The sequence below is a fragment of the Varroa destructor genome, unplaced genomic scaffold (genome assembly GCF_002443255.2).
Source record: "Varroa destructor unplaced genomic scaffold, Vdes_3.0 BEIS01000003.1, whole genome shotgun sequence".
In the NCBI taxonomy this organism is placed as follows: Eukaryota; Metazoa; Arthropoda; class Arachnida; order Mesostigmata; family Varroidae; genus Varroa; species Varroa destructor.
Genome location: NW_019211456.1, coordinates 7,419,019 through 7,432,982, shown reverse-complemented (window position 1 = coordinate 7,432,982; position 13,964 = coordinate 7,419,019). Strand labels below are relative to the sequence as shown.

Here is a 13,964-nt window from a genome sequence, read left to right as displayed (position 1 = left end):
TCTATACATTTGGTTAAATGACATAACTCCTTGACTTGAAAGTTTCTAATCTAATTTAATGGAAAAGCCCACTTCGACAGGTACATTGAAGATTTTGACAGTGAATATTTTCTGGGAATAACACTTGAAGTTTTCGAACGCTATTTCAAGGTTATAAACCCGTATCCATTCTCAAAATACCTGTCTATTCTCTTTTCGGTTCGTATTGCCACTAATTTTAGACGGAATTGAACACAATCGTTAATAGATTACAGGATGTTATGAATGGCTGTTCTACTTACAACAACCTTCCCTTGAATAACGAGTTTTTGAATATACAGTATCACCATAGTTTATTTTATAAGGTTTAGTGGTTCTTTAGAGAATATCCTTCATGACGGAGATGCATTGAGACATGGGGTCAATTACGTGTTACGTAATTGAATCATATGATCGTCATTTTCTATACAACGAAGCTATAACTACAGTACTATGAACGTTTATATATAGTTTATAACTACTATCCTAACTAATTGAGAACTATAGGAAGAATTATGTTAAACATTATAGTTCTGTACTGACCGTGAAGTATGGACCACTATTGTGTTTATATGAATTGATTTCTACTGCACCGTCAACTAGCCAACGTTTTTTCAACTTGAGTAATTTCTTCGTATTCGTTTTTTTTTATTTATTCGTGCAGTAGTAGTTGATCTTTCCTGTCAACCAGGACAGTAACGCCTTGACGCATGTCACATCTCCTCAATACGGCGGCATTGAACGCGCCCGATGCGCCCTTATGCTTTGCTTTCGGTACATATGTCTTTAATACCCACCTTCTACTGCATCGTTATAGCAGCATTTGATAAAATCGTTTTATAGTAAAACAGACTCACTGAACGTGTTCTCCTTGTTTCGTCTCTTGACATCGTTCGCTTAATATTTTCAGAGCTTTCTTAGTTACACGGCAATCATTCGTAAGCCCTTGTAGTTATCGTCAGCTTTCTTTTGAAAAACGATGATTTACGCTTACTGTTTTATGAATTTCTTACAATTCTTATCAGTTTTACATATTTGCAGGAGAGCAAATGCGGTTTTTTTATTCTATAGTAGATTTTCAATATTTAGAAAAATGGTCTGCTTCCCTCAACGATCCTCCTAATGACCCTTCAAAAGAAGAGATTGACCTGAAACTGTTGCCCGTTCTCTAGTTGCCCTGTTGTGTGGCTCACAATACGGACCACTGTGTGTATTGAGAGTACACTGTCAATGTGTATTAATAGAATCTTCTGTCTGTTTTTTTCTGCCATACTATTATGTTACGGCTGTTAAGAGTAGCTGCTAACGAAAATGCACTTTTGAAAAATATCCCTCACTATGCTGTGTCCGTACGTAAAATAGAACACAAAAATGGCAAATACAGGTTATTTACATCTAACGCTAAACTCGTAGAGAGCTTGCTCTATCTGGCCCTAATTCAGCTGTGAAGGAAGCCCAAAGTTATTCGTTCCGGAACAAACTTTAGCCCCAGTAGAAGCCAAATATTTTTGGAAAGACTTTGTGTCGAAACGATATAATGAAAATTGCTTCTATCTACAAAAAGTAGCGTATGTTATGCCTTTACATTGGCGTAATGCTCAAGTATTTGTTGAATAGCGCACTCATTTTCAATTTGGTTTATTCTCAGAAGCTATCGCCTGCTAATGTCTGATCACTGATTCGCGCTGGGCTAATCGAACTGGTGACTTTCTTGGTGACTGACAGCTTTCGGCAGCTAGATGCGTTGGACAACTGTCCAAAGCTGCCGCTTCAGAAAAGCTTGAATTTGAGCTTTGAGTTCTAGGCAGAGTCTAGTGTCATTTTAGAAGACAAATTAACGATCTCCTTTTATCATCAGAGTATGGGTAAATAGCTCATTGTTGTTTGGACTTCAGGTCATAACGGCTTTCTTTCGGCAAATGCGGCCATATAGTTTCGCATCTCGGAGCGCTACATACGATTCTTCATTAAGGTTCTGATCCCTGAGGACAAGGTAGCATTTATTGTTGTACTAGATTAGCTATATTCCTCCTGAAATCGTTTTCATTACGCCTGAGAAGTAGTCGTTTAGCACAGTTACTGATATATCGATTTCCATCCGTTTCTTTTAGAGATAGTTTTCATCACGACACGATTAAGTTTTTACTAACGTTTTTATAGTTATGTATTAGGTCATAGGAGAGTGATTATTACAATTTTTATTTTGACTAACTCGATTTGGTATTAATCTTTTCTATGAGCTCATAATTCAGCGTAATGCCGCCATTTTATTTATCAGTAATGACACGCAATGTGGAAGAAGTGTTGGTTTTAATCGCGTATCACTCTGTTGGGTAAGATAAATAGAAATAGAGCTTTCTAAATATCCTGACAGATGGCGTGTTATATTCGAACGTAATTATCGTACACTAGCTACTAGTTTTTAGTGATATCAAATGAATCGGGAATTAATAGAACTTTTTTTTTTTCGAAATTTCATACAATATTAAAGTGCGCTTATTACAGAAACACCTGAATCAGACCAAACCAAAAGCGTGCTCACAAACCTTGGCATACTCGAGCCAGACATGGGAGCTTGATCTTAAGTTCAATCTAATCTAGACACAGGCACCGTAACGGTATTTGCTACACAGTGGCCAAACACCATTACTCTGTGTGCTTGTATTATGTGATAAACAAATTTAGGACTGAAAAGAAATCTCAAATAAACGAACAGGCCGAAGCTGGAGGCCCATACATTTCAACCATTACTATATATATATATATATGTATTCTCTAGTTAGAAATACTACACGATTAATAAACACGTTTTCCGAATATCCGAATTGTCTTCCGAAGAAAAGCCTTATGTGATACGTGCAATTGATCTAGTGATGCTATACATTTGTGTAGGGAGCTTAAGTGGTTTGGAAGCAAAACACAAGTGGTGGCAAATTGTAAATAAAAATCGGGGCAATGGTTTTGAACTGGGTTACAGGATTCAACCAAAGTATATCTATATATATAAGGATTTCAAGTGTATTCTGAAAAGTACCATGGGCCTGTGAAATGTGTTAATCAATAACAGGTTTGGGTCTTATGCGCAGTACGTGCAGCTTGATTAAGTGTATCATATGAGAGAGGTCCCTGATACGACATCTCGCATGTTACTATAAATATCTGTTTTTATATTTGTGTTTTTACATTTAGTTACCCTGCAATTCAAGTATGATCAAGACAACTCTTTGTTACTGATGTACTTAAATAGGAAACTCAAGCATTTTGAACTCTTATCAGTTAATCCGAATTTAACTACGGACCAGGCAGGATTTTTTCCGCGTGTATTTTTTTTTTGGGTTGCCCAGCTATTGATACCAACCGTAGGCGACCAAGCATCTTCTTTCTGTTCGGACGCTGCTATCAATTTTATGTCGATAATTTTTTCTGGAATATATTAAATGATCTTTCTCTACTTTCGACCCTAACGTAGAGAGTAGGGGAACAGAAAATGTAATTGCTTACGTGCAATGATAAATTTTTCAATTTGACGCTTCTGTTTGGTAGTTAAGCAAATTAACTCCGTTGCCATATTAACGTGAATGTCGTTTCTTGTGGGTGTTTTGATTAGTAGAAAACTAAAAATAACAAAATCTGCTTTGAATATGCCAAATATGGTAAAAGGATTAGTTTTAATCGTGAACGCTTTTTGTCCCCGCCGAAATGCGGATGACCGCGATTGATGTCTGGACAATCCGAGATAATCCATCGCTAACTCTGCACTATTGAAATAGTTGGATTTTTGATTATTCAAATTTTGCTTTTTTAGAAAGTTTAAATCAACAGGAGCATCGTCGTTCCACTGAATTGAGCTTCGCAGGCAGTTTGACCGGTTCAGTGTTCAGAACATTTGCTTGTGTCGACACGTTCCCTTGATGTATTAACCACTCGCTGCCCTGTTAAGGCAATCATAGATTAGTGAATGGGCACGCTGTTAGGTCTTGCGGATTGTAAAAATGCAATAGTCAAGTAACCCATTTCACTAAGCAGCCTGCGGAATACCCCAGATAAACTAAATTTGACATGGTTCGGCAAAAATGCTAGCATAGTCAGACTCGCAATAAAATAACCATTATCTATACAAATATTTATAGAACTGGTGTAGGCATCGTGGACTTAATTTTCATGTGGTAATGTCCCACTGTTGACTGCTTTAAGGTCTTATAAGGTCGCTTAATCAAATAGAAGGTTAGCTGAACCTTCTATTTGACTAAGAGAAGGCGTGTTAACAGAAGTGAACGTCTCATATTTAATGCATGTCCTTTAGAAGAACAAAGCGCCTTAGTCTGATGCTTTAAAGCATCAAACTAGAGCCAAAGTATCCCTACAGCAACTATTGCTGAGCCTTTTTGAGCTGAGAAGGCCATCACTTCTATAAGTACAGTGTCAATTTCCTATAGCATTTAGGAATATCTAAATGAAGTACAGTAGATAGGTGGATGAGCTCCATTTGTTTTTAGTGCCACAGCTGGTTACATCGTTAATTTTTCTTCTATACTGGCATAATATTATGACAGCAGCTTTTTGAAAAACTGAATCTTTAAACTCATTTTAAGACATGAGAAGTGACGGCTTTCGCAAACTGCCAAAATCACTATTAGGACTCTTTTTTGAAAAATAGAATCGTGACAGTTTCTGTTATAAACTGCAAAGCCGTGATTAACTAAAAGAAAATCACATAGTAATCCCTGTTTGTTAATCAAATACACGCAAAGCCTGCTACTAAATCTATCCAGTAAGCCAACAATGCCGACTGCTTTTAGAACAATCTACATTTAAAAAGAAATCTCTATCACGAATACACTGCCAAGTTGAGGTAAACCTGCCTTTCGATTCGAATCGGATATAGTGTGGCAATAGTACATTTATTATATCTCGTAGTGGAATTAGCTTCCGGTTAGAAATAGCAAGGTGCGCGACTCTCTAGCCGATTTCGTACAGTACCCTCGTATGCGCTAGCGTCTGTCAGTATTCTATTCAAGCTCTCGGAGAAAGCAATACTATTTGCATGACTTTCCCTACAGCGGGGCCCCTTATTTGAGAAGGGCAAAGATTGATTGCGTGTAGAACCGAACGGAGAGGGAAACGTGATTACGCCACACCATACATCGTTGGTTAGCTAGACATTCATCATCAATACTATTCGAGAAGTTGTTCAATAAATTAATGGGATACATTGTATTGAATGAACCTGCCGTTACTATTATCCGCATGGGGATTATTTGATTTCATATTGAAAAATGTTTATTCGCTTGTAAAGTTATATAATATATTTATATATATATATATATATATATATATATATTTTTTTTTTTTAGATCTTTTTTAATTTTTTTAATATTAAGTTTTTAATATTAAGGTTAATTAGCTGCACTTTTTCGAAGTACTGCACACGGGCAAAATCATGTGGGAGCGTATAAAAATAGCTCTTATTTTATGTATTACTGTAATGGTATGGAGTTGTTTGTTACTTGAATGGAATACAAAATAGCGACTCGACGAACTGTATAATGGCACTTCTCATATTATTTTTTTTCTAGTTTTTCGAAATTGAAGAAACGACATGATTCTATCATAGTTGCGTTTAGGCGCTAAGTGAATTCCACCTATGTGTCTCTTTGTAACTGGTACGTTTCCTCGCGGAACTCGAGGTCAGTTGGCTACAATGTCAGAAAATCATTTCTCAACGTGATTTAAGGCTCTTGTGCCACCTTTGAGCCGGATATTGGTTCGGCAAGAACTAGCTCTCCTCCATTGACTGTCGTAGCTTATTCGCTACAGTTGTACGACACATTTAGCCGGCTATTGGTATCCTGTACCTCTCTTAACGTGTCCAATACGAGCAACTGACACCTGCAAAATCTGATCATACGTACGGTGATCGGACGATCATCGAAATCAATGGCGACAAACTAGAACAACACTGATACGATACTACATTGGCTGGCGCCTAAGGGCCACGTGTTTTTGGAGAAAGAGGGTATCCGTTAGCACACTCCGCTGTTATTGTCCGAAAACGACCGTCAAATCTGCCAGTTTCATACCGACAGCTAAATCAATGATCATCGGCCGTACATTAGCCAGCCTGGTTGCCGTAGGAGGTGTCTAATTCGATCAGCCGCATTAGTTTATCGATTATGACAAATTTTCCTTCATTTGACTTTGGAACAGTATAAGTGGATTAGCGTGGGACCGCGGCGATATTAACAATGTAGTTACTGACCGATATTTTGCAATACTTGCAACTATTTGATCATCTATATTATACTTGCCTGGCTGATGTTGCTTGGAGCAATCGGAGATCACCTCGTTTTCACGCGTTTTTTTCGTACTAGAGCATTCCTTGCATAAACTTGCGGTTATGATTAGTGAGCGCAAAGTCTTTTACGTTTGCCAAAAATGCAACTGCGGTTCCTTATAAAAGAGTAATAAAGTTTTCGTTTGTACTGATAGTTACCGAAAACTGCACACAATTTTAGAATCTTACTAAGCATACGTTAGTTCAAGCGCTAATAAGCGAACGTGGTAACATCCCCGACCGGGAAAACTTGTTATCAGTGGTATTTTTAGAAAAGCATAGTACCGGTTTGTTATTCAAGACCTCGGATCTATCGTAGGGTTGACACGGATTAACTTCTGATTTCTTTCTTATCAAGACACCCTTTATGTTGAACTGAACTAAATTCGGTATGAACTACTATATACCCCAAGATTACTGTGCTGAGGTTGTTGGTGACATGAGATTTCAGCTCTAGCAAATACAGTTGTCGGCTGCTACCAGACGACAGCTAAACCACCTTAGGGATTATGGTAGCTTTGTTTCGCCAATAAAATAGTTTTGACCTTGGAATATAAAATATGTATTTTTTGAGAACTATGCGAAGCTTTCAAAAAATTACCTCTGTCGTAACGCAGGATTAGCATGACATTCGTTATGAACATGCTAAGATCTCCTTTACCCCAAAATCGCCTAGCCAACTAAGTGCTTTCCCTACTGACGTGAAGAATCTGTACACTATTATGATTATTAGTAGTAGTAGTAGTATTACAAGACAGATAACATCCTCTCGTTTTCTAAAAAAATCCTTTCTTTACGTGTGTTTCGTCTTTTTAGGTGGCAAGATCTACATCAGCTAAGAGATAGAGCTCACTACTCGGCAAATACCCTTCAACTACTACTGCTGCTCGCGCAGTCGCTTTTATAGCAAACCCAGGTATAGGACTTGTCAGTGCCAGAATGGGTCAGCACGTATCTCGTAATGACTTTGAGTGGACCTACAGTGATGAACCGCATGCCACGCGGCGCAAGGAGATTCTCAAGAAACACCCCGAGATAAAAAGGCTTATGCACCATGATCCTCGGTTTAAATGGATCGTCGCTGTCCTGGTCATTGTCCAAATGCTTATGTGCTGGATGTTGTCCAGCGCTTCTTGGTATACCTGCCTGGTTTTGGGCTATTGTTTTGGGGGTAAGGCACTAGACAAGATACGGATGTGTATATGTACATATATATTAACAAAGTGAGGTGACGACCAGTCGTATCCATCTGTATCGTAGTAGCTGATCGCGGTAACGGCGGAGAGCAACGGCAATTCTTAAAACTGGCTAATTCATATCCATTATTCGTATTTTAATTTTCTCATCTTGCTTAATTAAACCTATTTGCTCAATTCCATGTTCATGTTTATTAAAATATCTGAGATGAAGGTCACGAGACAAAACCGCTGATCTCTTAACCTTGTCCAGCCTTGTTGATGGACGCTGTGTACAGGCATGCTGAAAACTCGTCAGATCAGTGGTCCCGTATCAACTAGGTTAATTCGCCGATATACGGTGGTTGACTCGTTAGTTGTTCTCATCCACATTATGTTGTTACATTACAACTCGAAGCTCGACGACATTAGAGTCGGAGATCAGAGTAAGATCAACAACAGACGAACTAATGATAAGTACCGGAGTGTATCTCCTGGCCAGTTATATAAGACCAGTGGCCTCAGTAGAACGTCCTCTAATAATTACATTTCTATTATTCTAATCAATGACAAACAGGTAAAAGTCATCTGTCACGACTATGGGGGGAGTATTTGTCATGAGTCACAGGCGGCAGCTGTATCCGCAATTTCTACTCATTGTTTTTTTTCATACATATTTTCGGGGCGTCTCAAATGTATCCTAAACTGAAATTGAATTGACATAAGAATTGTCAAAAAACTAACAGAAGAACACAGTAACTAGAAGGGATTTATTATAAAATATTGTGTAATATCAGTTAATGTCAGTTATGTGGGAGTTTAGTCATGGATTCGGTCAACAGATATATAGAAAAACTGTAATACTGCCATAGTGCGAGGAATTGTTTCACTCACACGGCTCATGTAAGATCGTTCTAATTATTTACTGCCTTGAATACGTTCAACCGGGGAGGTTTGAAAAACATTAAACAGCCTCCATTACATATTATCAAAAGTAAGGCAAACATTTCCTGACATTGAACGTAAGTCCCGTTTGATTTAAGGATCAGGAAGTGTCGACATACAAGGATAATGACATAAATTTTTCACTTTTCTCATGACAGGAGTGATTAACCACGCGCTGATGCTTGCAGTTCATGAAACTGCACACAATCAGGCGTTTGGCCAGACATGTGGCCTTCCGAATCGGCTCTTCGGCCTGTTCGCAAATCTGCCAATCGGAATCCCAATGTCGATCTCATTCCGCAAGTACCACCTCGAGCACCACCGCTATCAGGGCGACGAAAGACTCGACACGGATATTCCCACAGATCTTGAGGCTAAACTATTTTGTCGAACGTTTAGCAAAGCAATTTGGGTGTGCTTCCAGAGTTGTTTCTACGCAATACGCCCATTGGTCGTCTATCCGAAAAAGCCTTCTAATCTAGAGTATCTCAACGCGTGCGTTCAGATAATCTTTGACCTCATCATTTATCACTGCTGTGGGCCAACGGTTTTGTTCGTCTATATTATCCTTGGATCACTGTTAGCAATGGGTCCACACCCTGTAGCTGGTCACTTCATTTCTGAACACTATATGTTCCTTAAGGGCCATGAAACATATTCCTATTACGGTCCTCTCAATTATGTCACATTCAATGTTGGATACCACATGGAACATCACGATTTTCCTAGCGTGCCGTTCAGCAAGCTTCCAGAGGTTCGAAAGATCGCCCCCGAGTACTACGACACGTTGCCGTACCACACGTCGTGGGTGAAGGTCATCTGGGACTTTATCACCGATCCGGAAGTCGGACCGTACGCGCGGGTGAAAAGGCGGCACGTTGAGAAGTTTAGTAGCCCTAGCGCGAACGGAGCCGTCAATGAAGATGAACATCAAGTTAATGACGACATCACGTTTGCACTTAAACACGGCAACTAGATTAGCATCAATACTGAATGTGTGATATGATATGCGCCCTTCATTAAGAGGCTTTGGTAATATTAAATAATGGTGACAACGGAGAGCCACAAACGGAACGATGCGTGAAACGAATATGACAATAGATATCTTTTAAAAAAAAAGCGTGTTTTTAGGCATTTAATGAGCAGCATCTGTCGTATGTAGCAATGCTAGTAATTCTATCACTACGCGAGCTTAATTAGGTTGGAACTAGAATATTGATTGATGTTAACAACGAAAATAATGCTATTAATCATAGATATAATCAAGTAAAAAGGAAAAAATACTAGCCAACAATGAGGCAGAGTAGGCAGTCATCCGGTACAATGTCGGAAGAGTCAGTTGCACAACATGTCGTCCGTTTAGTTCTATAAATAGTACAGTATAGTCATCAGAGCTACTTTTGCTGATGACGTTTTTTAAAAGTAGGAGCCAAGAAGCCGCGAGTGTTTAATCACTCAACCGACCTATTAGACGGCGACCCGTTCACATAACTACATCAAACCTTTTTTATTGTACTATTTTCTCTCATGTTTTACTCGCTGATATATGTGTGTTCGACAAAAAGTTTTGTCTTCTATGCAAGCTTTCATGACAATATGCTTAGGCAAAGCTGGGAAAATAATTATCAAGGGTTCTGTAATTGGTAGAAGACCCAGAACGGGAGATTACGACAATGTAACGTTTGATATCTAATCACTCAGGTATGTGCAATATAGCTGATTCCATTTTTGTTCTGAATAGTACTATATGTATACAGTGTGTCAGTTCAAAGCACGAAAAAAATACGTGTTGAGAAAATGAACGAAATAAAATCAATACCACATTAAAATTCTCGAGTAATAATGTTCTTACAGACAGAACAGAACGGTAGTCTCAAAGAGTTTTGTCATTATCACAAGTCGTGAGGCTTGAGCAATCTCTATCTAATGATTTCTGAAGAAATGAGAAATCAGTCGTTGTTAGTAGAAATCACTTGCTGATCTAGTCGGTCGATGATGGCTCTGCTTTCGGGCTTTCGCTAATTCCACCATAGAGAAATGATTCCAATCACAGAACATCTAACCCTAGTCGACAGGACAACGGCTGCAGGAAAAAGAAAATTAGCATGTAGAACGAACTATGTACGACGCCATTGCGCATATGCAATCGCTGGAAGTTTTTGAAGGTAACTAACAATTCAATCAATTCATAAGTAAAGCGAACTAGAAACGAACGGGCAGTGATAAGAAACACATTGAGGGTTTTATATAATGTACCTGAGCTGTATTGTTTTCTTTATAAAATTTCGTTAGAAAAAGGCATCTCAGACTTCAATTAGTTAGTTACCGGAACTGCAGTGAACAACACGTCAAATCTGAAAAAATTGCATGAAAGAAGTTTTTCTACGAAGCTTATGATCCACCCATTAAGTACACCTGCTGTACGTCAAGGTGAGACCTTGTATCAATCTAAGTGCATCTCTAAAGGGTTTTTATTGAATGACAACTGCAACAACGACGATGATTAGCTAAAATATAGTATTAAATACTCTATGCCGGGACCAGTGTAATTACCGGAAAATTGTGATTATAGCAAAACTTAAAAATCCATTTAGATGTCGTTAGTCTACGGTAGCCTTCGACATTAGGTGAAAGTTGGCCCTTAATAACGAGGATATTAACTTTCAAGAAAAACAATAAACGTTGATTTAATGACCAGCTCGTTTTTTTGTCTTAGTCAATGTAGTATTTTTCCGTTTTTTTTGGTACTAGGCGTATTTTGAAAGGTTTTTACCTGAAAAGCGTCCTGCCTGAAACTTGCGTAGAATAATGCTTAAACATTTATTTAATACTGAAGGCGTTATCAGTCGTTGCCGATTGGTTACGGTACACTGCGACTCGACGGCGCGTGCCGCTATATAATTGTATACAATTTTAGACTAGTGGAACACAAGCTATGCGACATTGTCGAGAGAACATATAGTTCTTATGTATTCTGGGGGTTCTCTCAAGATCGAAGCTAAATATGATTTCTTCTTTATAGGATAGACGTGACACTAACAATCCTTCTTGTTTCAGATCGAGTTAATCGCGGCATCGACCTGCATCGTGATTCGGTGTCTTACGAGTTCCCTATTGAGACAATTTCTACGAATTGAGCATCGCAGGCTTCATAAATATTTCTATTAGTAATGCCACCGCCTGGCCTACTCGGAATATTTGTTGTCAGTCATAACGATTCTGTTACCGGGCGTAAATAAAACTTTTGTCTACGTCACGTACGTCTTTTCCATATCACATTCATGCATGTCTGTAGTACATCTCGTATAAGGGAGGATCTGTTAAACTTCGACAAGGATACAACTTCATTTAACATCATTTGAAGTAGCAATGAATAATGGACGGTAGTATGCACTTGTGTGCCGAAGACACCTCCCTGTCTTTCCGTCTTGTAGAGAAGTACACAAGAGCGATTCTACGACTTTACGGAGCGATAATTCAATTTAGATTGCTTTAGAAATAGATAAGTAAGATTACATGCTTGAAATAAACAGTTTTCAAAATCGATAAAGATAATGTGATGTAAATACCAACCCCTATTTTGAGCCTTATAAAGCTCAATCAATGTATTACAAATGAATAGTGTGATCTTGATTGTGGATTGAATCAATGCAAATCGACTTATAGCAACATCCTGAATAATAAAAACTTATGTACGGATAATTTTTTCAGCCAACTTTATATAGGGGCCAAGTTTGTCTGCCTCCATTATACCCACAACTAACCTACCGCAATGCTTCCTAATTATGAAATATCTTTGAAATATATGATGGACCAAAAGCAGCGTAATATAATTTATATATTCACACGAAACGTTCACAGCTTTCTGGATAAACACCATAGACAATTTTACCTATGTAGCTGGTGATTTACAGAAAGTGTAATCGCAAAAATGGATTTCATTTTGAATGAATCACAGAAAATGAAATTTTTGCGGTTTAACAGTCTAATTTAGACCGCAGAATTTAGAATTCGACAGACATCAGATACTCTACGTACGTCAATTTATATTCCATAGTCATAGAAGAGAAAGTATGATAGAATTCAATTATATATATCAAAAAAATCCTGTGGGTAAGCACAGTCCCCATATGAGCTGCTTTTCCGTCTAGTGCAATTAGTGAACCTCGGAAATTCAATGTCCTTAGATCATCATAGCAAGAACACATTTGTTTTTATTATAGAAGTTAAATTAAAGAAACACTGTCTAATTGTGAGCGACGGGCGTCTTGTGGTTTCCTTGGCGTTAAAGTGAGTTTTTCTGCGATTATTCAACATCGTAGCTATCGTAGATCATGAAAAAAGATAAATACTTTAATGAACGTGCCTAATTATTCATGGGCACAGATCTTTGCGTATTTAAACCAATAGATGCACAAATGCAAAAAAAGCAAACCAAGACGTTAAAAAAAGACTCTTTAAATTACTGTTGCCGTTTTGCACGTTCAATATATTAGCGACACAATTTTAATAAGTGTGATTCCATAAATGTTTAGACAACGAATTTTTTAATAATTTACAAATAGTATCACACTTTTTATTATTTCTTATATATATATATATAAGAATACATTTCTTATGCCTGTCAGCATGACACTGCGGAAGTACATATTCTCCGAGCAACGTCAAAGCTATTTACTTATGTCAGCCACCGGACGTTTACTTGAAAATTTAAAAGCCACATAAACGCTGAACGGAATGCCATAATGTTTTCGGAAAGAAGATCTTTTATAGATACTCTGAGGGTCGACTCGAATTAAAATGTTACTAGCGTTTTGAGTGTGCCGAGTCAAAAGCAGTTGCTAACTGTTTCTCTACTAAGAAAGATTCTGTTGTTATATAGTTTGCTTCATCCTTGTTTCAATTTAAAATATACCGCAATAATTCCTTTTTCCTTCTTGCAGCTGATGCCTCCCCCTTCCGGTCGTAGAACATCAACATTCATGATAAGAATACTTTCTGGTCGGTTAGGTCCTTAACGATGTGCTTATCTCGGGGGTATTTCACAGATCCGTCAAAGACGAACACGGGCGGTACGTCAGGTACGCCTGAATCGGGATCATCACAAAAGAAGCGAGGCCGACCCCGGAGTTCCGCATCGAGTGTAGGCCCTCTCGCGTGTGACTTCGAGGGTTGCGAGTACAGAGCCAAATGGAGGAGTCACTTAGAGATACATCAACGGACGCACACCGGTAATTTTACATAGATACATAAAGCATTACGGTATGCAGACCATATTTCTTACAAGCTTGCTGATGTTAAGCTCTTTCATTTTGAAGGTTAGGCGAAAAATCAACTAAGCTAGAAAGAAAAATATGTCCTGCTCAATATATATAGGCATGCTACACACGTAGTGATTGCAACTGTATCTGCTCTCACGATTAAGGAAGTGAAACATCTTCATTTGCTAGATTTGATGTAAAAAAAGCTGCCACACCGTTGCCCAAATAAAA

General features: G+C 38.2%; 1 protein-coding gene across 7 annotated transcripts in view; it reads left to right on the top strand.

Annotated features, from left to right (window-relative positions):
* Positions 1 to 13,964, top strand: part of ifc (delta4-sphingolipid-FADS-like protein ifc) — a 28,024-nt gene that overhangs the window by 9,691 nt on the left and 4,369 nt on the right. For 4 of the 7 annotated variants that reach the window (XM_086985228.1, XM_086985227.1, XM_086985226.1 and 1 more), the window contains 2 exons: positions 7,169 to 7,523; positions 8,631 to 11,166. In XM_086985228.1, coding sequence (XP_086841354.1) covers positions 7,292 to 7,523; positions 8,631 to 9,448 — 1,050 coding nt within the window. In that variant the 5' untranslated portion in view covers positions 7,169 to 7,291 and the 3' untranslated portion in view covers positions 9,449 to 11,166. Of the gene's footprint in view, positions 1 to 7,168; positions 7,524 to 8,630; positions 11,167 to 13,520; positions 13,704 to 13,964 lie in introns of those variants that run through there. The other 3 variants (XR_015324923.1, XM_022798224.2, XM_086985229.1) reach the window with 2 other exon arrangements.